This window comes from Heterodontus francisci, chromosome 17, assembly GCF_036365525.1.
Source record: "Heterodontus francisci isolate sHetFra1 chromosome 17, sHetFra1.hap1, whole genome shotgun sequence".
In the NCBI taxonomy this organism is placed as follows: domain Eukaryota; kingdom Metazoa; phylum Chordata; class Chondrichthyes; order Heterodontiformes; family Heterodontidae; genus Heterodontus; species Heterodontus francisci.
In genome coordinates, this window is record NC_090387.1 from 62,497,423 (window position 1) to 62,523,111 (window position 25,689).

Genomic DNA, 25,689 nt, shown 5'->3' on the forward strand with positions numbered 1-25,689 from the left:
ACTTGCTGCTCTTGACTCACTATGCATGCCAGTGATAACTGTTCTTCCCCTGTTGGTTTATTCCATTCATATTTTGTGGACCTGATGCTTCACTGGGATCTGTTCTGAATGCTTCTTGTTATGATCAGGTGAGGAGGTGTCGAAGGGCTTCCCTCTTTTCCTTCCCTTTGTTTGACTGCAACAGGGTTTATTTCCTTTTTAAAGTGAATATGCTTGCCAATTTAGTGAATGTTTAACCATTTACATGATATGATCATAAAAGAACCAATTGGACAGGTTTTCTTGAGTTTAACAAAGAAAGAGGTTAGCTTTATTGTACTTAAACCAATCTAAGTAAAATAATAAACTCGCTCCAACTGTCATACACATACACACACACAGACTCGAGGTTCACACACACATACAAATAGGTTACAGAGTAAGAGAGGATAGGTTGGTTGAATTAGAGTCCGGAGCAATAAAAAGGGGTATACGGTCATTGGAGTTTGATGACTTGGTTGGCTTCCAGCTGAGCTCAGTGGTCCTGAGGCTTCTGGCTTGTAGATGTGGCCAGCAGATTCGATGGCCTTCCTGGAAAACAGTGATGTGGATGAGTTCCTTCACGGGGTCTCTGTCTGCTGCAGTGATAGACTTAGGTGATTAAGGCCAGCACGTAGGGTTCAAAACTTGTAAGGTGGACTGGAGAGAGAGAGAGGCTCCCCACTTGGGTCTCCTTTGATCAATGTCCAGTTACTCGTCTGGCTACAGAGAGAGAAAAAGCCGCTTAAAACACATAGATGGTGGGCCTGTCACATGATGGCTCAGTGTGTATTTCTTCTTGCAACTTAAGTAGTTCATGTCCAGGAATTCCCTTCTCTTAATCAGGGTCCCATTGTTCAAGTGATCGCCTTTGAGTGGTTTGTCTCCACCAGTTTAAAGTCCCTTTAATGTCTTGTTAATGGGGACTGGCCAGGTGATTCACTCAAAATTCCCCAAGTTCTGGAGGGGACTGGCCAGACAATTCCACTCCACCTCGATGCACTGGAATGTAAGGGATTTTGATGCAAATTTCTGTGGCCATTTTATCTGCCAGCAGTCGCCTTTTTCAAAATTTAATTCAGGTTTCCAGCTGATGGATTTTTAAAAAATCATCATTCAGCATAGCACGTGTTTGTGACACTTCTTTATTTGTGTCTTGAGATGCTTCAGGAAGCACCATTGAAAATAACACTTAACACAGCTCCAGATCCATGAAGTTCAAATGGACAAACCAACAGAGCAGAAGTGCAGGTGCAGAAAGAAACTCCCATTTCAAATTTCTAAATTCACAACAAAATGTAAATTTGTAACCATTAATTCCATACCTCAACCAGCTTACCCCGAAAGTTGAGACCCACTGCACACATTGACACTACAAGAGCAAAAAAGACCCATTATTGTGACAGATCCAAAAAAAAGGGGTAGAAATATAGCACAGCATAACATACACTCAAAAGAGTAGGGTGCTGATAGCACTATATTGCCGGGTTTATCTCATTTATATGTGCAATATTCATGATTTATTATTTTCTTCTGCAGGTGAAACAGACTATTATAAATCCTTTTATTGCTACACCGTGTGTCTCCTGCTTTTCTTTCCCTCCCAGGAGTGTCTGGGCTTCTATCAGCTTCCCATCCTTTGTCCTTTTCGGATTTGTGAGGGTGATTAGGAAAGGTTTTTCCCGGGAAACCGACTTATAAATGAGAGCAAAGTCATTGGCCAGAACTGCTGCCTGCCGGGATCCATGAACCTTCTGTTCCTCTACATGTGTCTTTATGGAGCGTGGGAGAGAGTTTTTAAATTCCTCTGACAAAATTACTTCTCTGAGATTTTCATAGCTGAGCTTCACTTTAAGAGCCCTCAGCCACTGGTTAAAAGCCAGCTGCTTACTTCTCTCAAACTCCAGGTAAGTTTGATCAGCTTGCTTCTTGAGGGTTCTAAACTTTTGGCGATAGGCTTCCGGTACTAACTCATAGGCCCTGAGGACAGCAATTTTTGTCAGTTCAGAATCTGATGAACTCTCATCTGGCAACATGGAATAAACCTCATGGGCATTTCCTACAAATTTTCTCTATCAGCAGAGTCCAAGCCTCAGCTGGCCACTTTAACTGCCCTGCCAGTTTTTCAAAAGACACAAAAAACACTTCCACGTCTCCCTCATTGAATTTTGGGTTCAGTTGGGAATATTTTAATAATCCTGTACCCAGCCCTGAATTACACTCCTCCATATTGGCCACGCTTTCACTGGGGTTACTCTGTCACCCCCTAGTTAACTCAAGTCTCCTCAGCTCTCTTTCTTCGCATTCCTTCTGGAATGCTCATTCTTTCTCTCTCTCCTTTCTTGCTTTCTCTCTTTCCTCTCGCTCTTTTTCTTGATGTTCCTTCTGGAATGCTCATTCTTTCTCTCTCTCCTTTCTTGCTTTCTCTCTTTCCTCTCGCTCTTTTTCTTGATGTTCCTTCTGGAAGGCTCTTTCTTTCTCTCTCTCCTGTCTCTCTTTCTCTTTCTCCTCTCTCTCGCTCTTTCTTTCTGTCTTTCCTCAAATTCAAGTTTCTTCTGTTCCAATTGTGTCTTTGCTAGTAATACCCTGTCAGAGTCTACTTCTAATCCTATTTCTGCTTCTTCAGATTCAAGGGAAAAATGGTTGGTCTTAAGAGTTCAGACTTTCTAGCCTTTGGCAAGGACAGTGATCCCACACTGCTCAGCCAGTTTGCTCAACTCCTTATCCCAAGTTACTTCACCCTAGCTTGGAAAGCTACTAGCTTCAGTCGCAGATATGTTAGTATTCAAGCACACACAATCACAAGAAAACCTGTATTGAAATCTTTTCCCTTTTTTGATTGGGATCAATTTGGCTTCCCACTTCCAATTTCTCGTTTGTCTGTGGGTCAAATCCAGGATGCTAGCCCCCAAATTTCTGTTACGATCAGGTGAGAGAGGGGTCTAGTGGGTCTCAGCTTTTGCCTTGTTTAACTGTAAAAGTGTTAAAAAAATTTTAAACACCGTGTTTTTAGCTCCCCCTCAGTGAATCCTTGTTCACTGCTTTCCAATTGTAAGGCAAAGAAATCAATTCAGACAGGTTTTCTTGGATTTAAACAAGAAAGGTGGAAGTTTATTAATCTTAAACTCTAATTCAGGTAACGGCTACGAATACGCAACGCGACCACGCTAGCATGCATACACAATGAACACAAACGCATATAGAGACAGAAAATGTAGAAAAGAATAAAGGGGGACAATTTGAGGCAATAGATGGGTTTCTATTTACTGTCCTTTGAGATTGATGTTGAATCTTAGGTTGCCGGTAAGTCTTGCTGTTTGTTGGGACCCAGTACACGCTTTAACTTGTTTCGATGTAGGAGTCTTTTCTCTCTTGAGGATTACGTGACTTCAGTGGGTCAGGAGGCTTGGTAGAAAGCGAGAGAGAGCCAGCCAGGAGAGAGGTTTTCTTGTTCCAGGTTCAGTTACAAACTGCAGTCTGAATTCAAACTGTCCTGTGTCTAGTTCAAAAAGCCTGGATCAGCCGGGGTTAGTCATGTGACCAGCTGGCTTAACCAGTCACGTCTTTGTGGATTCTATCATCTTAACAGACCCTGGAATGCGAGCTTCCTTACACCTTCGATGTCTGGTGATCAAAATCCATTTGGGTTAATTGGACCAGGGAGTAGTTCTTTGTCTCCACAGGCATCATCCTCCAATCAAAGGTCTGGTGATCTCTTTAACAAGTCATTTCTTCACTCCAGCAACAGTTTAAAATTAATGTTCATATGACAAAATTAATATGCCTCATTCTTGGCAGGTGGGAGTTTTCATGACGGATCCTTTATAAATCTCCTTGGGATCCATTTAAGAAATGTTAGCAATAATGGTGGCAGCAAGGAGACTTTGTTTTTCATTTGTTCAAGGGATGTGAGTGTGCAGTGTCACAAGGTCAGGATTTATTGGCCATCCCTAAATGCCTTTGAGAAGATGGTGGTGAGCTGCCTTTTTGAACTGCTGCAGCCCATTTGGTGTAGGTGCACCCACAGTGCTGTTGGGGGGAGGTGGGCAGGGGGGGTGGTGCAGGGAGTTCCAGGATTTTGACCCAGTGACAGTGAAGGAACGGCAATATAATTCTGGGTTAGGAAGGTGTGTGACTTGGAGGAGAACTTGCAAGTGGTGGTGTTCCCATGCATCTGCTGCCCTTGTTCTTTTAGGTGATAGAAGTCACAGGTTTGGAAGGTGCTGTCAAAGAAGCCTTGGTGAGCTGCTGCACCTCGGTTACATAGGTTCTCCTTTAGCCTTGGTCATTTATACATAAAATCTACTGCATTTCCTTTATCAACACTATGTTAATGCCTCAAAGAACCCTACTAAATTAGTCAGACACCAGCTGCATCTAACAAATCTATGTTGGCTGTTTTTAATTTACCCAGGTCTTTCTGGATGAGTTTTAATTTACTTGTATTATTATGGCCTCTAGAAGCTTACCCATTGCTGATGTTAGAGTGACTCGTATATAGTTAATTGGTTTATCTTTCTCCATTTTTGAACAAGCGGGTTACATTGGTAACTTTCCAGTCCTGTGGCAAAACTTCAATATCCAAGATTATTTAAAGATTATGTCCAGTCCTGCAGTATAACTTTCATATCCAAAAATGATGAAAGATTATGGTCAAAGCCTCTGCCATTGCCTCTGAGTTCCCTCGATAAGCTAGAATGCCATCAGGCCCGTTGCGTTTTACAGTAATTGTTTCAGTACTGGTTCCCCCTGTCTAATTCTTCCATCTCTTGCCCTTATACTCCTTCATTTACACTACCACAGCTACCACAGTCTCCTGTGAAAACCAAAGCACAGTACTCATTTGATATCTCTTCCATTCCTTCACCCCTTTTCATTTTTAATCGGCCAGACCTCTTCTTTATACTTTTTTTATTAGTGTTGATAAACTCCTTTACTATTTCCCTCTAAGTACCCTGCCAGTCTTATTTTATACCATTTCTTTGACCTTTTTGTTTTCCCTCTATATTTTTTATATTCCGCTTGTTATTCTTTTGCACTATTATCCCTAAGTTTGTCATATGCCATTTTTGTTAAATCTCATTTTAATTTCGCTACTCATCCACGGACCACCAACATTTTCTATTTCATCTTTGTCTGGGAAATGTATGAAGTTGTCACGGGTTCAGGCTGGCGCACACACCTGTTTAGAGAGCTGCTCCTCGCACAATTTGTAAAGCACAAAGAATTTGCAAGCCAGGGTAATGTTGTCTATGAATCCACAGCTTGCCAACTTGACACGGATGATGATCTGCCGATCAGGTACCATCATAGCCACTGACCGGAAATTAATCTTGAGGTTTTCAGGAAGTTCCTGCCTCCCAGCATAACCTGGATTCTATTTAGTGAAAGAAAATCTTCAAATCTTTATTAAACACAGAACCACATTTTTCAGTTAAATATATTACATTATATTCAATGATTAAGAAAAAATAACTTTTTATATGTCTCAATTACATTGCTGAGTTCAGGTTCCAGCCAGGCAGAAACCCTGTTCACTTCGTTGACTCTTGTCTGGCTACAACTTCTGCCATCTGTTTTAAAAATGAGCACATGCAGGTCCAGATACACACATTTGTGTGTTCACATACACGTATGCACAGAACTCTCAATCCAACAATTAAGAAATTAAATATTTAGATAGTGTGGAGGCCAGAATCTTGCTGTCTAAGTATTTCAACTAAGAAAAGGTTTGAAAAGTGTTGAGGAGGTGCAGCTAAGCACTTTGTAAACCAGATTCAACAATGCACTGAATTTACATAATCACATTTTACACATTGTCAAATAGAAGTGTTGTAAAGCTACCTCCTCCAGTGACTCACAATTTGCTTCACTCCACAGTCAGTTTGGTTTTACACTATTACCCTGATCAGATTGTCAGATACACACTGGCGACGGTTGAGATACCTTGCCATAGGCAAGTATTTGGAAAACCAATCTGTAGCAGTTTAGCATCACTGTGGAGTACAATTTGCTTTGCCTCCATGCTAAACCTGCTCTAAAATTTTCAGGCAGTACTACAACAAATACATCCATTTGCTGGGCAGGGCAAGAGTATCTGGTTTGCTTTGTATGCACTCCAATCACTGGCATCAGTGGGTTTGACAAAGGGCTGGATTTTATCCCAACAATGGGGGTCCTGGCAGTGGGCCGGAATGCGGGAGGGAGACCTCGCTTTGACCCTCTGTTGGATCCCTGGTGGAATTCCACGCCGGACAACCAATTAACTGCCCGCTGTCAGGAACGCTTTAAGGAACAAGCTCCCGCCTCCAGAGCTGTCAGCCAATTGGAGTGAAATATTGAAGATGTCAGAGACCCCGGGGTGCAGTTAAGTGGGATCAGGGTCACCGAACCCAGTCAAGCAGGCCCCAGTGAGGGGGTGGGGGGAGTTTTGGTGAGGGTTACGGGTTCTTGCCACGGGGCTGGCCATCACCAGCAGGGGGGCCCTCTGTGGGCCATGTATTGCCCAGGGTAGGGACACCCCCACCTCCTCCAAGCCTACTAAGGGGCCACAGGTCTCACCTGAAGGCATCTCCACACAGCGGTGAGCTCCTCGACGCTGGTAAAATCCGAGTAGAGGCGGGTGGCTGCCCCTAAATGGCCATTAATTGGACACTTAAGGGCCTTAATTGGCCTGGGGTGGGAAGGTTGTCCTCAGCCTTCCCTGCCCCAGCCAAAATGGCATAGGGCAAGGACAACATCGGGCACGCTGCACAAAGCCAACCCCATGCCATTTTATGTGCCCCCTTGCATTCACCCCCATCTCCAAAGGCAGACTAAAATCTTGCCCAAAGTTTTTAAAAACTTCAATCTTTGACTTTATCTTTATCTTTTCATCCTCCTTCCTATCTCCAAGCTGGATTACCTAGAGATAAACAGAGGATCCGACCAAGAGGGAACATCATGTCACGAATGCAAAGGTGGACCACTTGCAGCCTACTAATTACTCTCTTTTAATTTAGCTAAAAAATTATGCCAACTGCAGAACAAAAGTAATTGATTCTCACCATTGTAAGGAAGATGCCAAATTCTGTGTTCATTTCTACTGTCTCACTGTCTGTAAATATAAAATATTTTCTGCGTTCCTTCTTGCAGGTCAGGACAATGGCTATTTGCTGAGCAGCTACTGACAGTACAGGCAAGTCTATCCGATTGAATTCATCAAAGCATCCCCAAGAACCTGACTGTGCTAGTCCTAACAGAATGAGTAAAAATAAGATCGATTAATTCAACCTCATTGTGTAACAGGTAGCCACAACTGATCAGATTGGTCATTTTCTTACATTCATTACCTTTGAAGATTCGGCCAAGGCCTCGGAAGTCCATCTGATCCGAACAGTTGAACACCACCACATACTTGCCCAAGCATTTGCCCATGTCTTTGACTGTTTCAGTTTTTCCTGTGCCAGCTGGGCCTGTGGGAGCACCGCCCATATTCATCCCCATAGCCTGGGCTAAAGTGATATAGCATCTGAAAAAAAATCATTCACAGCATAAACTGAATTGAAAGCAGTCAGCTCTCAAAGGAATGTAGTTTTTTGCAAAGGATAGGCCAATAATTGGTGCAGAATTCAAAAATTTTATTCCACGGAAAGATTGAGAATACCACTTATTGACAGAAGCACCAGCTAGCCAGCCAGTTTTCTTTTACATGATTATAATAGTGTCCTGTAATTTCCTGCAATGGCAATATTGGCAACGAATGCCGTAAATTAGACGGTTTGTGTGCTCTGATCCTCCGGTGTCAAAATTACAACAAAGTTTACTGGAAAGCTGATTTGAATACTCCACAATGAGGATAGCCACAAATCAGAAATGAGACAGGCAATTGATATCTCTGGACCAAAAGAAGTATTATCTGTAAGTATGGTTGATTGTTCAAATTGTCAATAATATTGGCTACCTTTTTTTAATTTTAAGTTCAGCACTTATTCTCTGTTACTGTTACCATTCTGTGCTGTTTGAGAAATAATGATTTCCCAAATTGGAAAATGTCCCAACTCCTCACAACAGAATTTATTTAATACATCCCGAATTGTAATGATACTGTTCAGAATTGCACCACTCAGTGCAAGCTAATTGCACCTGTTAAAAAGCTACACACAGAACCAATATAGCCAAATGAATAATTGTTTTACAAATTAATTTAACTATTTGTAATTTATGATCTAATCCCAATTTTAATTTGTTTTGTATTTTTATATTTCTTACCTAATCTCTTGCTCTTCCACCCATATGCCATTCAACTTATGTTCAGTTGTCCTTTTTCTACAATCTTCAGATACTAAGGGCTGAATTTTTCTGAAAAGGATCAAGTCTCACCGCCAAGGCCGAAAGCAGGAGCCGACCCTGCTCCGGCAGGTAATGGGACCCTGGCATTTTGCCACCGGCGGCCAATTAACAGGCTGCCACTGGGGCCGCCAGAGCTGCCAGCCCAAACAGAGAGCTGGCAACTCAGCAGCCTTGGCAGCACCACTGCTACCAGTGGTCACTGCTGAGGTTGCAAGAAGAAGGAGAAGGCACCTCCATGGCAAGTCGCCCTCAAAGATGAGGTAAGTTTTTGTTAAGCTGGCTGGGGACTGGCAGGCCGGGCCTGGTGATCCAGGGAGTGGGGGGATCCTATTGTAGTGGTGGTGCCTTAGCTGTCTGGTCAGCCATTACAGCTGGGGGGCCCCTCCAAGGGCCATGGAGTAGCCATTAAGGAGGGCCCCGTTGGAACCCGCTGGGAGGCCCTCCTGATGGGGGAGAAGTGCAGCAGGGGTGGGAAATGGCCCTTAAGTGGCCCAATTGGCCACCCAATGTGCGAGTGAGGTTCCTGCTGCTGGTACAATGCTATGGCAGCAGGAAGAAATCAGCCTCCCCTTCTGATGTCTTCCCCCACCATATTACCATCCCTCTCCCACCTCCCAGCCCATCTCCAAAGGGCTGGAAAAATTCAGCCCTATTTCTCACCAACCAGACACTTGTTTATACAACTGTTCAGAACAGGAACAAAGGGCTGAACAGCCTCCTTCTGTGCTGAATGATTCTACGATTCTATCTGCTGCAAAAATTAATATATGCTTGTTTCACCTGACTTATGATCTATTGGTGAATCCTGTTCATTTATTGAAAGTTAAAGTATTTCTCCTCAAGGTATCATAGAGGAAAGGCACTTCATGTGTAATGGTGTAAGTTACTTACTCCATAACTTCCTGACTTTTGCATCTTAACTACAATGTACATATTTCGGGCTGGATTTTGGGTAGAAGGCGGGGCTCCTGGCGCCGAGCCAAAAAGGCGGGGGGATCCCCACCTTTGCCTTTTCCTGCCCACACTCCCCCCCCACCCAACCCCGGAGCGATCCTACAGTGTTTTTAAATGTAAGTTTCTGGAAGCGGGATCCTCATTCCTTTAAAGACAGGGCTCCCACCTCCATGAGGTGCCGGCCAATCAGAGGGCCAGCAGCTCAGCAGTATCGGCAGCATCACCGGGTGCAGTGGCCACTCGTGGTACTGCAGAGGCCTTGCAACAAGGCCCAGCGCTGGAATACCGGAACAGAGGTAGGTGAGACAGGGTCACTGGGGCCAGTCCGGAAGGCCCTGGCAAGTGGGGGGTGAGGGGGTGGTCGTGCAGTCCAGGGGAAGAGAGGTCCTGGGGGAGAGGCGGCTCCTGGCAGGTGTCCTCCGTGGACCACAGACTGCCCAGGGAGGAGGGCCCCCTCCCCAAGCCCATAGGGAGGGCGCATCGTTTCACAAGGTGCCCTCCCCACATGGCAGAGACCCCCCCCATCGCTGATAAGATCCTAGCGGCGGCAGGAAGAGGCTTTTAATTGGCCACAAATAGGCCACCCAAGGGTCTTAATTGGCCTCTGGGCAGGAAGGCTGTTACTGACCTATCCCGCCCCAGGTAAGATCACTTGGTGATGGGAAGGCTATGGTGCTCGCCGCTGCACGCCACCCGTCACAATTCTCAATGCCCCCCCCGCACCTGCGGTCCCGTCTTAGGGGGCCCATAGAATCCAGGCCGTCATTACAATGGCTCCAGGAAATTCTGGACCATTGAGATGTTGATAAGTCCCTACACTAGGACCAAAAGAGGGAGCCCACCCTGCGCCAGCAGGCGGCGAACCTGGGAGCGGCATTTTAATGAATGAAATTAAATTAAGAGGCCACTGCCAGGACTGCCGTCCAGTTGAGGATGGCAGCCCACCTCCCACAGCTACTATCCCAATCAGAGAGCTAGCAGTCAGCAGTACCATTGTTACAGGTGGCCATGAAATTTACTTAATTTAATCAAACATTGATTCTGCCAAGGGTCACCGGGAGCCAATATTGTGAGTAAAAATGATTTCCATCTAAATGCTCATAGTAATTGTTACTTTACACAGTTATGTGACAAGTGCTGAAAGCAGTTACATGGATGGAAAACCTTATGCTTATGACATACTATATACTAATGGAAAATTGGAAATATGTAACAAAAAGCGTAAAAAGATCTTAAACTCAAACAACTTTTTATAATAAAAACTGATAGGCATTCAAAATTAACATCGGGGCAATTACTAGAGACTGGGCATTACATTGAAATAACGCACTAACCTTTCATCTTTAGAACCTGAGCTTGAATAGTACCATAGGATTTTAAACATCCTCCTGCACAGGTAGGCAGGGCCTCAGTTTAGCATCTCATCCAAAGGGCTGTAATTCTAACTTTCCCTCTTGCTGATTTTCTTTCCCTCTGCTGGCTGTGCTCATTTGTGCAATGAGTTTGTGCAATCTCAACTCAGCCCTATGTGTGTGTGGACCCACAGCACAAAGCGGTCCACAATATCAACTAAATTAATGGTGTCCCTCAGACGGGACACAGCATGACCAGTATGGCAGTAAAGACATGTTTGGTAATTGATGCTCACACTGGGTACTACAACTGACACCAGCTCTGGCTTTTCTCAACTTTGAGTGTAAAAATAAGGGGAAAGGGGAGGAAAAATCAGTAGGAAAGAGAGTCAGAAAGCAGAGTAGCTGATATGCTGGGAGAAGAAGACTGAAATTGAGTTGTGACATATGCTGTAAGCTTTGACAGCAATCTTAATGCTTTGAGCTTAATGGGCTCAGGGCATATTCAGAATAAACTGCTTATGTGATTCCAAATTAGTTTGTTCATTTCAAATTAAAAGGCAGGAAGCAAAATCTAAAGAATATTATCTAACAGAGACCTGGGTAATGGAATCATACAATCATAGAATCACAGAATGGTTACAGCACAGAAGGAGGCTATTCGACCGTCGTGTCCATGCCAGCTCTCTGCAAGAGCAACTCACCTAGCCCCACTCCCCCACCTTTTTCCCCTCGCCTGAGAATTATCCTGTTGTCTTTTGAAGGCCTCAATTGATTCCGTTTCCACCACACTCTCAGGCAGTGCTTTCCAGATCCTAACCATTCCCTGTGTAAAAAAGCTCCTTGTTGCTTTATGGGTAGGAATAGTTAGTGGGTAAGGAAGGGCTGCAATAGGCCACAAAGGATGATATGCAGCAAAAAAGTATTTTGGACACGCATTCCAGTAATAGTCATTCAGCATTCAGCAATTCAAGTGCACAGCTGCAAAACTGTACCTGTCAGTGAGTGGAGTGATAACTAGTCTGTCAGTGCACCCCAAAAACTCATTTTGATAAGTAAAATCCACATCAGTAATTGATATCTGCATTCTGTCAGCATCTTCATTGAAGTAGAACCTGCATTGCTTCAACCATTCAAAGTCAGTTGGAGATTTTATCTGCATCTGGTACTGTAAGAAATTAAAAGAAAAACAGAACTCACTTTGCAATTTTCATCCCAACAAGGAACCTTTCTGTTCATGTTAAAACAAAATTATGCAGCGAGTTTGTTTTTATCTGTTGACAGCTGAATATAGTGGGCTAGATGCAATGACAGTTGATGGTCTGATTCTCAGCAGCCCACTAACTAGAAGATGAATATTTTTCGATGCTTTATAGACTGTGTCAGTGCAGAGTTACGAAAGATAGATAACAATAAGAGAAAAAGACGGAGGGGAAAACAACACCAATTCCTTTGGAGTAAAACCTTATGGTTTAAGTATGCTGAAAAATTTTATAGGTAGGGCCCTACCAAATACACGGCCATGGAAAATGTGTCATGGACTGTGTAATCTTGGGTCCTCCGTGAAAACGACCATTTTGTGAACTTCGCACGTTTTATTCATTGACACTAGGCTCACCTTGCTGATTACTGGTATGTTGCAAACATTTTGCATTTTAGTGATTGATGCAAGGCTCAACTCGTTGATGAGGGAGGGCTTCCAGTGCAGTTTTGAGGGAAGCAGGCTTAAGTATTAGCAGACAAGTGAGAATGCCAGAATGAGCAAATCAAAAACGGTCACAACCATTAGTGCAGTACATCGAGTGAAAGAATTTGCAAGCCAGTGGAATACTGTTTTGTACAAGCTGTAATATTTCATTGATCACACATGGGGGGCAAAGGTTCAGCACCACTTAGAGTCCTGTGATATATGTAATAGCTAAGCATTTGTATACTGCCTCTCTGCTACCCTCTCTTTGAGGAGGTGTAAATAAAAAGTTCCACAACGGCGACCTACAGTATAAGACTCATTTTAGATTTACTCTGTGAATACACGACAGAAAGATGACAAAAAGAGGATGGATTGAAATTTTTTTAACATTCATTCGAGAGATTACAGTCTGAAGAACATTGTGACACACTTCTTAGAACTCCCAAAGTCAATTTTGTGGAAGTTTGGGTGATTTGAACGATTGCTGCTGTTGTTGTCTGCAGCCCGGTACGTAATTGAAAAAAATGGCACTGAAGGCATACTTTGGGACAATGGGGAAATTCAACCCAAACAAAGAGTACTGGTGTAATTATGAATGAAGGTTACATATTTGGCTACAAGCTAATAAAATAGGGGAGAAGGATAAAGTGAATGTGATTTCCTCACCATGATGGAGTCAGATGCTTTTGAGGTGGTGTTTCACCAGTGTTGCCCACAAGACCCCAGTACTTTGAACTATTCTGAAAATAATGAGATTCTGAACTCATGTTATGGCATGACAAGGAATGAAATTGCACTCCAAGTTGCATTTCATGGAAGGAAGCAGTTGCCAAATGAGTCTACTGCTGATTATATTCTCGAATTAAAGAAACTCTCTTGTCACTGTTGTTATGGCGCAAACTTAGAAGTCAATCTTAGAGACATGATCATTGGAGGTCTAAACAACAGTGTTACAAATAGGTAGTAAGGGGTGTGGATGGTTCCCACTGTTTGCCTCCCAACTGATCGCAATCATGTTTTGTTTAAAATGATGAGTTAGTCCCAATGTTTTTTTAGGGTCAAATAAATAGACAAATGATAGGTTTTCTCATAGGTTTAATGAAAACTTTATTTTTACACAATTCCCGAAATGGTCACGACCTCACTCATGCACGCATTCACCCACACACGCATACACAAAAATAGATCGATAAAGAGGGAAAGGGTAAGTGGTTTAAATTGAGGTATGTGTTTATGGTTCAATGTGAATCTGGGTCTTTGATTAAGAGTAACCAAACAATTTCACAGTACCAACCATTAAGTGGAGTTGGTAGTCAAAGTTCAAGGTCGACACAGTCTGAGATGTTGGGAGAGCAGAATCAAGCTAATGGAAATGGAAAAAGATATCCAGACAGAAAGAGAAAGAAGCCAGATAGGTTAATTGAAAGTACATAGGAAGGAAGAAGAAATAAGTTATTCTGTTCGTTACTCCTTGTCAATAATGATAATGGTGCTAAGGAAAAACAATTTTTTAACATGTAAATTACTCTGGAAATATTGGTTATATCTGTTTTCATTGTGATTACAATAACCTGCATGCAACCCAACCTGTTAAATTTCAGGGTATTGTTATTGTGTTCGGGGAAATTATGCTCATGTTCCATTTTACATTTAATGTGTAAGTTTATTTTAAGTGGGGAGGGAGAGTGATCTATGTGATAGCTAACCAATTCTTCTTCTTCTTTGGCCTCCTTGTCTCGAGAGACAGTGGCTAAGCGCCTGGAGGTGGTCAGTGGTTTGTGGAGTAGCGCCTGGAGTGGCTATAAAGGCCAATTCTAGAGTGACAGACTTAGCTAACCAATTGAATACTGCTATACTGCCTCTTTACTGCCCTTTCTGTTGGGGAGGTGTAAATAAAAAGTTCCACAACAGCTGCCAACAGTAAGACTCACTTTATATTTACTCTGTGAGTACACAAGACGTCCGAAAGCCATTGCAGCAGAAAGAAAGCATCATACATCACATTTCTGGAAAACAAACATGCAGAAAAACAAGCAACAAGTTCATCTATTTTTAAGATGTCAACAAAGAGCTCAGAAAATTATCAGTTGGTTACAATGGAGCTTGTGGATGCTTTTGCAAGTACCAACATACTATTGGAAAAACTTGATCATCCAAAAGCTGCTGTTATTCACTCAACGTATTGTGCAAAATGGTGGATGCTTGACAAGTGCAAAGAAATTACGACAGGACTACCTACCGAAGGTTTTTGCTACACACTGTAGGGAGATGAAGTCTCAGATTGGGGATTGGCAATGTGTCTGTACACAGACACCAGTGTCCATGGTAGAAAACTTTGAGGTCCATGACTGGTAATTTCAGGGATGAGAAATTTCCCATTGGCTTCTTCCTTCTGACCAGACCGGATTTTAAAAAAAAAATCGTGACTGTTGAGAGCAGAACAGCAGTTTCCAAACTTCGGACAGCTATGTGGTTTTCCGGCAGGTTCCGACTTTTTTTAAAAAACCTGCCGGAAAACCACAAATCTGTCTGAAGTTCGGAAACTGCTGTTCCTGCACTCAGCACCTGTCAGCTGTGAAACTGACAGTTGCAATTTTTTATAAGGTTGGCCAACCACGAAGCTGCTCTGCTGACAGTTCCTGCTGTCAGCAACAGTCAGAGAGAGAGGGTAGACAGAGAGAGATAGGACAACACCGAGAGGGGGGAAAAACACAGAGGGGGGAGACATAGAGGAGAGGGAGACCACAGATAAGGAGGAGAGACAGAGAGAAGGGAGAGAGCAATAAAGATCACTTCTGACAAATAGACATCTATCCGGAATCAAAGTGACTCCTGACAACGCAGCGGCCCACCGACATCATCAGAGCGTTCCAAGCTGTGCACATGCGCAAACGGTCCCCTGCTCTCAAACGCAGCCATCCGGAATACTCTACATCACTGCAACAAGCATGCAGGCAGACATTGGGGGACTGCACGTCACGGAGCCACCACGATATTCAGCGCGGCAGCTCATTTAATTGGCCGGGGTGGACTGCCCCCCCGATGATGTGGAAGGGGTGGGCGGTCCGTCCCTGGCAATGGTATCAGGCGCCACTGCGCAGGAGTCGACACTATTTTAAAGGGCTTCGAGCCCTACATTACCATTTAAAGTTTTAACGAGATATTGCATTAAAATTTATTTTAAAAAATTAAATAAATGTTTCTAGTCCCCCTCATACCACCCCCCCCCCCTCCCCAATAACCATACACTCATTTCTTGGCCTCTCCTCTCCCCCAAATAGTTACTCCCTGCAAAGTTCACAAACTTTTAACTTCACCCCTTCCCACCATCTCCCACACCAATCAGATTAGTTTGACCCCACTCCCCATCTCCTGCACTGAATTACTTACCTGCTCCCCCCTCCCCATCAGTGTCCCACATTGGATCTGCAAACAGGTATCCAAAGGTGCAGAAGTGACGGCCACAGGCACCAATATTGCCCCAGAATGGACAGCAGGAGTGGGTAAGTCATTAATTCATTTATTTCAATAAATTTGCCTAAGTTTTGGTCCCGTGGCCGAGCGGTTTAGGGGGGAGCTGCCACAAGGCCTCGCCGCTGCCGTAAATATCGGGCTGGGCCTTCTCAACATCGTGGCCTGTGGCAGGCCTCTCCCAGAGGCATTTTCCGGCACCCCTTCCCCCATCCCACCACCGCCACCACGACCCCCGATATCGGGGGGCCTGTAAAATCCAGACCATTGACTACTTGTGCAAGCAGAAAAATGCCAGGTATCTCACTAACCCAGTGTCCAACTTAGTGACAAGAAAGCAAGTCAATAAATTATTCTTCTCATTTCAAGCTTCTTCACAAAAATACACATTTGTTGTTGTTTTGATTAATAGTAAGATAAATTTTAATGCCTTTAGCTTTCCAAAATAGTCTCACCAGCTCCTTATGTAAGACAAAAAGTGTAATGTGTCCCCCCCCATCCCCCCCACACCACTCGAAAAGGTTGTACACCCCTGCTCCAGCCTTTAACCACAAGTTTAAAGGCTTGTGTTAGGTAAACTTATTTTAAAATGGCAAAATTCACTTAGGGAATGTCTCAATTTCTATGCTCTGGCACGCATTACGTTCACTTGGGACACAAGCTCAGTGACATGTTGAAAGTTGCTGGACGTTTACTTCTATATAAATGTCGCAATTCCGCTGCTATACATTTGGAATCACATTGTTCCAGAACTTGTATTAAGAGGAAACCAAGCAAGAAAATCCAAGGAATCTCCAGACTTCAGCACTGTAAGTTTCTCATGAATACAAGAGTACAGTGTCGTGGGGCTGAGTGCTATTGGCAAAAATAGGATGCTGTTGATCCATATACAATAGTTAGTAATTACAATGAAACAAATAGCTTTAATAAACTTTAATCTATGATGAACTGTCCATGATTCACAACAAAATTCATGCTGCATTTGCAGTTTTAAAAACTGTCGGGGAAGACATAGTAAAAATTTATTGGGCTGGATTTTATTTTCCTGCCGCCGGATGAAGCAAATGGCCACCCGTGCCACCATGCTGCCACAATCTTGAGCGCAGTGACTCATTTAAATATGCAGGGAAGCCACCCCCAAATCATTTGGTGGGGGCGGCCTTAGCGACACCACGAACAGTGTCAGCTGTCTCTGTGCAGGCGCTGGCACCACTTTTAAAAGGCTGCCAGCCCTGCTCAGCTCATCAACAGTTGCCCCCGCCTTCCTCCCCCCCCCTCCCCACTACATTAAAAATAAATGTTTGGCCCATCCCCTGACCCCCAATACACTGAAATTACAGAGTTGCCACTGGACTAATGTCACTGGACCAATAACCCAGAGGCCAATGCTCTGGGGACATGGCTTTGAACCCCACCACAGCAGATGATAAACTTTGAATTCAAGTAATAAATCTGGAATTTTAAAAAAAAGCTAGTCTAATGGTGACCATGAAACCATTGTTGATTGTTGTAAAAACCCATCTGGTTCACTAATGTCCTTTAGGGAAGGAAATCTGCTGACCTTACCTGGTCGGGCCTACATGTGACTCCAGACCCACAGCAATGCGCTTGACTCTTAAATGCCCTCTGAAATGGCCTAGCAAGCTACTCAGTTCAAGGGCAATTAAGGATTGGCAATAAATGCTGGCCTAGCCAGCGACACCCATATCCCACAAAACGAATAAAAAAAGAGTCTCCATGCTTATATTCAACCACTGACTTCAGTGAGTAAAGAATGTGACCTGTTTGTAGTCAGCTTTTTACAATAGTTTTTGCACGTACAATAAATGCCATTTGAAACCAGAACCTCCCTTGTCTTACTTTTTGTTGGAAATAGATAATTCCATATTTTGTTGTGACACTGTGGAATTTACGATTTAAGTACATGAAATTGTGAAATTCACGATTCTTAAAATGCCATGACCATGAAATTTGAAAATTTGACTGTGAATTTGGGAGGGCCAGGATGAGACCTTATTATAAAGTGGGAAGAAGATCAAAATTTATACCACTGTTTTTTCCAAATTAATTGATTGAGAAATTAAATGCTCTGCCAATCTTTTGCATGGATGTCATTTTAGATTATAAAACCTATTTGAATATTTACGGTAATGGTATTCTGTATTGAAGATATGACACAAAGATGACATCCACCAAAAAGGAAAAAACATTGTATCCACTGTCGTCAAGAGATCGTAAAACTGATTACCAGCTCATTGAAGATATCTCGCTGATGGACGTGGATGGTGATTAGAGTCTCATACTTCACACGCTCATTAAGATCTAAATCTTTGGTTGTCGTATCTATCAGCATATTAAGGATTTCCAGAAAGTACTGATTTGTTGTCTGCATAATCTTACGGTCAGCTTTTGAAAGTCTCAAGGCATCTTGTGCATCTCTAGTCCAAATCATCTGAATTCCAAGAAGGCCAACCTGTGATTAACATTAATAACAAGTTTACTGAAGTCTGCATTATAACTTTGTTGGGGGCTAAATTGGAAAGCCTGAAAATGGGCGTGAGGATCGCAATGCATGATAAACACACACTTGTTCAATGTAATGTAGGCAGCATGACCTGGAGGCTGTGCCGCGAGAAGTTCAATGACCTCACAACAGTGGTCAAAATCAGTGAATGCACACCTTTAAATGCCATATCCTATCAACTGCACTACTAGCTTCACACACCGCTCAATGCATCATACCCCCATCACTCACCTACTATCAATCTCTTTCAATCAGGATTCCTACCTAATATTCATATGTTTCACCTCTAACTCACACTTAGCACTGCTGCAAGCCTCACATCCATATCTCACAGCTTTCACACACTGCCAGCTATTCAACCATGACAGCCACATCAGCCAAAGAGATTGCACATCACTCACTGACACACTTCCCTATTTTGCAGGACAAGGTGGCACGCAACTGGAGGCAAAAGGAGCCAACCAAAGGGGGACAGGTGTGCCTACATTTTCCAAACCCCTTGGAGGAGACGGTGTTGGCCGTTACAGGGACACCCATTGCTGAGGCTGTGGTCAGCGGCAGGCTGAAGCCATCAAAGATGACAGTATCCTTATACCTAATCTACCTTCTCACATCCTCCTCATCCTAAATTCTCTTCTGAGTTACAAGCTGCAGATGGTGTAAGCATGCATTGCTTACTTTCCCTACTTCCTCATACCACAACCTTACCCATGTGCCTTTTTCCTTTCAGATACCGAAGAGGTGCAACCTGGCTAGGCAGTGGAGGAACACCAAGGCAGTGATGATGAAGACACAGCACTATCACTTGATTTCATACTTGCAACCTGCAGTTCATATACTGATACTGCACATAGCTTAGAGGATAGATTAGTGGCAAGATCTGTATGTGCTGAGATACTGAGCACAAGCGGGATTGAGCCAGGGCAGGGGACAAGGGTATTGCAGGTACCAGCTCACCAGAGGGCAAGGTTGCACATGGGTCTCACAGCAGTGGATCCAGATAAGTACTTTGATGGTGCATCAGAAGGCTGATGTGTATGCAGAACAAAATGCTAGGGAAGCTGCCTGAAAGCCTGTGGTCAATGTCAAGGAGTATGGAGGAGTCCAGCACCAACTTGGCACAGGGCTTTTCACAGATCACGGAGCCTATCCTTTCCAGCATGGAAATGTTGGCCAACTCCATTTGCACACTTGTGGGCCCAACGATGATGCAACATCTGATGTCGCAGCTTCCATTGGAGCACAAGCAGCAGCCACCCAATTTCTGAGTGTTACTGTTGAAGTCAGACTGCTGTCAATGCAAGGTCAGCTTGTTGTCATGCAAACTCAGACTGCCATCATCTTCGCTGTGGATTACAGCAGTCAAAGGGACTTGGAGGGTGTTACAGCAGTCCAGCAATCTGTCCTCCAACAGATCACAAGGAATGCTGAGGTGCTAACCTGGACCTGTAGCAGTGGCTCCCTGGAGCATGAATCTGCTGTCCTCTCAGGAAGACAGCACTCATGCTGTAATCTATGCAACTCCTCCAGTGCTGTTGCCTGTCAGCCAGCCAGCCCAGACTGCTGCTGCCCCATGCCGAGCCAGGCCTTCTTGGCCCAGAACTGCTCAACATCATCCTCCATGGTCATCTGGAGTCTCCTCCACTGTAAGACCCCACCATCACAGACAGCAGTCTTCAGACAACTCGATTCACTCCATGTAATATTAAGCAACAGCTGAGTGCATTACATACAAGAAAGGCAAGGGCCCTGACAACATCCCAGCTATAGTGCTAAAGACTTGTGCTCCAGAACTAGCTGCGCCTCTAGCCAAGCTGTTCCAGTACAATTGCAACACTAGCTTTTACTAGACAATGTGGGGAAAATTGTCCAAATATGCCCTGTCCACAAAAAGCAGGACAAATCCAATCTAGCAATTACCACTCCTCAGTCTACTCTCAATCATTAGCAAAGTGAAGCAAGGGGTCAACGGCAGTGCTATCAAGAACCAATGACCTGGTGAGTGATGCTCCATTTGGGCTATGCCAGGATCACTTGACTCCAGACCTCATTACAGCCTTGGTGAAACATGGGCAAAAGAGCGGAATTCCAGAGATGAGGGTCACTGTCCTTGACATCAGGGCAGCATTTGACTGAGCGTTGCATGAAGGAGCCCTAGTAAAATTGAAGTCAATGGGAACTGGGGGGGGGGAGCTCTCCACTGGCTAGAGTCATACCTAGCACAAAGGAAGATGGACATGGTTGTTGGAGGCCAATCATATCAGTCCCAGGTCATTGCTACAGGGGTTCCTCGGTGCTTAGCTGCTCCAACAATGACTTTCCCGCCATCATAAGTTCAGAGGGGGGGATGTTCACTGCTGATTGCATAGTATTCAATCCTATTTGCAAATCCTCAGATAATGAAGCAGTCCTTGGCCACATGGAACAAGATCTGAACAGCATTCAGGCTTAGGCTGATAAGTGGCAAGTAATTCATGCCACACAAGTGCCAGACAATGACCATGTCCAACAAAAGTATCTAAACACCTCCCCTTGGCATACCATGGCTTTAACATCATCTCTCCCTCTTCCTCCTCCCTCTTCCAACAGCTTGTCCTGCTCCACGTGACCTCTATTTATTTTCCCTGCCATATTGCATTCCAAGGGGATTGCCTACTAATGTCTGGGAGCAACAGGGTTGTGCAGAAGCCTTAAAATCAGCAAAAAAAGTCCTTCAGCACCTGCCATACCACTCCCTATAGACCTTTGCAATTTTAAACAACTATAGAAAGCACCAAACACCTCTGGACTCGTAGCCACAGCCAGAAGAAATCAACCAGCAACTAACTTGTAAGTAGATGCTGTTCCCTTTAAATAGCATTGGTTGGGGGTGGCAGGGGGGTGGAAAGGCTGGCTATGCTTTGGGTGGATAAGTCACCTGGTACCACCTATGGCTTGCACCCCAGGTTGCTAAAGGAAGTGGGGGCGGAAGTAGCAGAAGGGCTTGCCATAATCTTCCAATCTTCCCGAGATATGGGGAGGTGCCAGAGAATTGGACAGTGACAAATGTGACATCCTTATTCAAGAAAGGGTGTAAGGACAGTCCTAGCAACTACCAGCCAATTAGTTTAACATCAGTGGTGTGTAAGGTTTTAGAAACAATAATCAGAGAAACAATCAGCAGGCACTTGGAGAGGTTCAAGTTGATAAAAGATAGCCAGCACAGATTTGCAAATGGTAGATCATGCTTAACTAATTCAATTGAACTTTTTGATGAAGTAACAAGGAAGGTTGATGAAGGGAATGCGGTGGGTGTTGTCTATATGGATTTTAAGAAAGCGTTTGATAAGGTACCTCATAAAAGGCTGGTTAACAAAATTCAGGCTCATGAAATAGGAGGGTCAGTGTCCAATTGCTTTAAAAAATTGGCTGAAAGACAGAAAACAAAGAGTCGTAGTAAGTGGTTGCTTTTCAGACTGGAGGATGTTAGATGGTGTTCCCCAAGGGTTAGTGCTGGGACCACTGCTTTTTTTGTTATATATAAATGACTTGGATCTTGGAATACAGAGTAGAATTTCAAAATTTGCCAATGACACCAAACTTGGAGGTTGGGCAAACAGTAAGAATGATACGAACTGCCTACAGCAGGACATAGACTAGCAGAATGGACAGACAGGTGGCAGATGGAATTTAATACAGATAAGTGTGAGGTGATGTATTTGGCAGAAGTGATAGAGTGAGGCATGTAGACTTAATGGCACAGTTCGAAAGAGTGTGCAGGAACAGGAGTGCAGGTGCATTAATCTTTGAAGGTGGCAGAACATATTGAGAGAGTGGTTAGCAAAGCATATGGGATCTTGGGCTTAATAAATAGAGGCATAGAGTACAAAAGCAGGGAAGTTATGCTGAACCTTCATAATGCTCTGGTTAGGCCCCTACTAGTGTATTGCATCCAGTTCTGGTCACCACACTTCGAAAAGGATGTGAGGGTCCTTGAAGGGGTACAGAGAAGATTTACTAGAATGGTTCCAGGGATGGGAGATTTTAGTAACAAGGTTAGGTTGGAAAAGCTGGAGTTGTTCTCCCCAGAGCAAAAGAGATTGAGGGGAGAGTTGATAGAGGTGTAAAAGATTATGAGTCTTCGATAAGTTAGAGAAGGGGAAATAGTTCCTATTAACTGATGGCACAAGGACTAGGGGACACAGATTGAAATGTTTTAGGCAAGAGATGGGGAATGTGAGGAAGAACTTTTCTACAGAGCAAGTGTTAATGACCTGGAAATTGCTGCCCACAAGGGTGGTGGAAGTGGAGACAATCAATGATTTCAAAAGGAAATTGGATGGGCACTTGAAGGAAACAAACTTGCAGGGCTATGGGGATCCAGCGGGGGAGTGGGACTGACTGGATTGCTCTGTGGAGAGCTGGCATGGACTCGATGGGCCAAATGGCCTCCTTCCATGCCATAAATGACTCTATGAGTCTATGTTCAGTGTGTGTGCACTAACACCCTCATCAACATGGCATTTAGCATGATTCGCCCCACAAGAGTACACATGTACTTTGGGCACCATTTTGGAAATCTTAGAGCACCCACAGTGACCAAAAAATAGGTACTATTTCTTGCCCCCAAAGATCATCTTCAGCACCAGACATATAAACAAATAGATTGTTTTAAACAGATTTGGCTCCAAACACAATGAGCTCCTGGAGATCAGTTGTGACTGCCACCGCCAGTTGCATATTACAAAAACTGAATTATAATTTGAACTTTACATTTTTCCTATTAGCTGATTTACCAAAACCAATGCTCACAAGGTCAGAAACCTGATCGGCGTTGGCCTCCACTATCTGAACTTGAAGCAAGTGGAATTCAGCTCCTCTACACAGCTAACATACTGAAAGTCATGAGTATTGAAGCAAATACCTCAAAAAAAATCCCCTTGGGAGCAATGAAACCTTAGTGATCTAGCCTTTAAAGGGATTATCTCAGTAAAACTTATCTATAATTTGTTAAATTATAAATTTGGATCACAGACATCTTTCAAACGTATATTTTTATATTGAAGTCAACAACAAAATCAGATTCAAATTACTTGATTTCCCAACCTACCTGGGCACAGAAAGTATTCAGGAACTCAATAAGATTGAAGTGTTCTTCCTGTATTACATAGGCAGCATTCTGAATAATGCCATGCAGTGAACGTTGAGACTCCTTAAGCAAAGAATTCAACCAAAATTCAACGTTTCCTTCTGTGGCAACTGGTTTATCAAGTTCAATATTGTCCCCTTCTCTGGAGCAAACAGCCAATATGCGATCATATATCTGTACAGCAAAGATGTGGAGTTGTGACCCAAAACATTGCAATGTGCTAGGAACCATGTTTCCATTGCTTAACACATTTCTGTATAAAATATTCAGCTGATCTCATGATCATTAAAAATATCACTTCAGTTAATCCCTTAACCTTATCTGAAACTTTACAGACTATTGGATAAGTACCTTGATTGATAAGAATTCCTCTGGTGTGATTTTGTTAACATGAAGATTTCCACTGCTGAGACTTATAGTGAATTCATAGATACATTCTAAAGGAAGCTATTTAAAACCTGGCTAGAAATACCAGAGGAGGTTTTCACAAACACATTCACAATGTGACTACAAATAGAAACCAGAAGAATTCTTACTGCTGCATTTTGTCAGCTTGACTCAGTAGCACTCTTACCACTGAGTCAGTGGTTATGGGTTCAAGCTCCAGTCCAGGGTTAGAGCATAAAACCAAACTGACACTGCAGTGCATTATTGGAGTTGCTGTCCTTTGGATGAGATTTTAAACTGAAGCCCTATGTCTACCTATGCAGGTGGATGTTAAAGATTCCATAGCACTATTCAAAGAAGAGCAGGAAATTCTCCCAGAGTCCAGATTGACATTCTTTCCTCAAACAACATGAACAAACATCGAGACAGCTGGTCATCTTTTCTCATTGCTGTTGATGAGACGTTGCTGTGTACATAATGTCTTTTAACTTTTCTGATATGACATTAGTCACTGCACTTCAAAGTAATTAATTGCACATGAAGTACTTTGTCCTACTTTTATGAGACATGATAAGGCATTATATAGATGCAGGTCTTTCCATTTAGGAACATAATTCCAGCAATACTATCTTTCAACCACCAGAGGATGTTAGTGCACTTCGTAAAAATCAGAGATTAGCCACTAAATAGTCTTTACAATTTTTTAAGCATTAAAATTTTCTGGTGAATATAGCGAACTACTTCAAATCACCTTATATTTTATCAAATCACTAAAGGGGACTGTTATAGGATTGTGGTGCTAGAATACAAGTAAAAATTGTAGCTCAATTAACTCTTTGAAAACCAATGGCGGCACAGTGGCGAGCACCGCAGCCTCACAGCTCCAGGGACCCGGGTTCGATTCCAGGTACTGCCTGTGTGGAGTTTGCAAGTTCTCCCTGTGTCTGCGTGGGTTTTCTCCGGGTGCTCCGGTTTCCTCCCACAAGCCAAAAGACTTGCAGGTTGATAGGTAAATTGGCCATTATAAATTGTCACTAGTGTAGGTAGGTGGTAGGGAAATATAGGAACAGGTGGGGATGTTTGGTAGGAATATGGGATTAGTGTAGGATTAGTATAAATGGGTGGTTGATGTTCGGCACAGACTCGGTGGGTCGAAGGGCCTGTTTCAGTGCTGTATCTCTAATCTAATCTAATCTAATCTGAATGGTGGTGATGTGCAGATTATGAATAACACACATACAGGCGATAATAAATTATAGAACTTTGAATTCAAAACTGCTATAGCACATACACTTAGCAACAGCTAAGAAAGTGAAACCTGGCACCAGTGCAATAGAAGCAACCAAAACAACTTACATTCAGATAACATTGCTTGTGTAAAAGAATAGCTCAGTGCATTTTACAATTGGGGAGGAAATGACCCCAAAGATCATGGGTTCAGGGGGAGTCTTTCCTAATAGGCCAGAAAATCCAGTGCAACTTGGCTGTTTCCTTTTGCTAGGGCCCCAAATTTATTTTTTAAAGAAATCCATATATTAGTTCAGAAGTTAAGGCCACAATCTCAGCTTAGATGCCCAGCTGGGGCCCATTTGGGTCATTTGGCATACAACTCTGATCCTATGATGGCTCAATTGAGAACTAGAGATAGGGGAACTCTTCTACATTGGGTGATTCTGAGAGTGGGCCTGTCCCCACCTCCACTTTATGCTGCTGGCCTTATAAAGGGCAGGCAGAGGTTCTACTTCTTACAAAGCCTGGTGTTATGGTGGATTTGAGTGTGCTGGAAGAGCCAAAAACTTTTGGCTCCAATGTTTTTTGTCATGTCCACAGTTTT

The 25,689-nt window shown here is 43.4% G+C and overlaps 1 protein-coding gene across 1 annotated transcript in view; it reads right to left on the reverse strand.

The window, feature by feature from the left end:
* Positions 1–25,689, reverse strand: part of LOC137378592 (dynein axonemal heavy chain 5-like) — a 334,675-nt gene that overhangs the window by 145,488 nt on the left and 163,498 nt on the right. Inside the window, exons 33-38 of the mRNA XM_068048894.1 lie at positions 23,430–23,642; positions 18,065–18,289; positions 11,651–11,823; positions 7,350–7,528; positions 7,065–7,252; positions 5,201–5,395 (exon numbers count right to left, since the gene is read on the reverse strand). Of these exons, the coding sequence (XP_067904995.1) occupies positions 5,201–5,395; positions 7,065–7,252; positions 7,350–7,528; positions 11,651–11,823; positions 18,065–18,289; positions 23,430–23,642 (1,173 nt within the window). The remainder of the gene's footprint in view (positions 1–5,200; positions 5,396–7,064; positions 7,253–7,349; positions 7,529–11,650; positions 11,824–18,064; positions 18,290–23,429; positions 23,643–25,689) is intronic.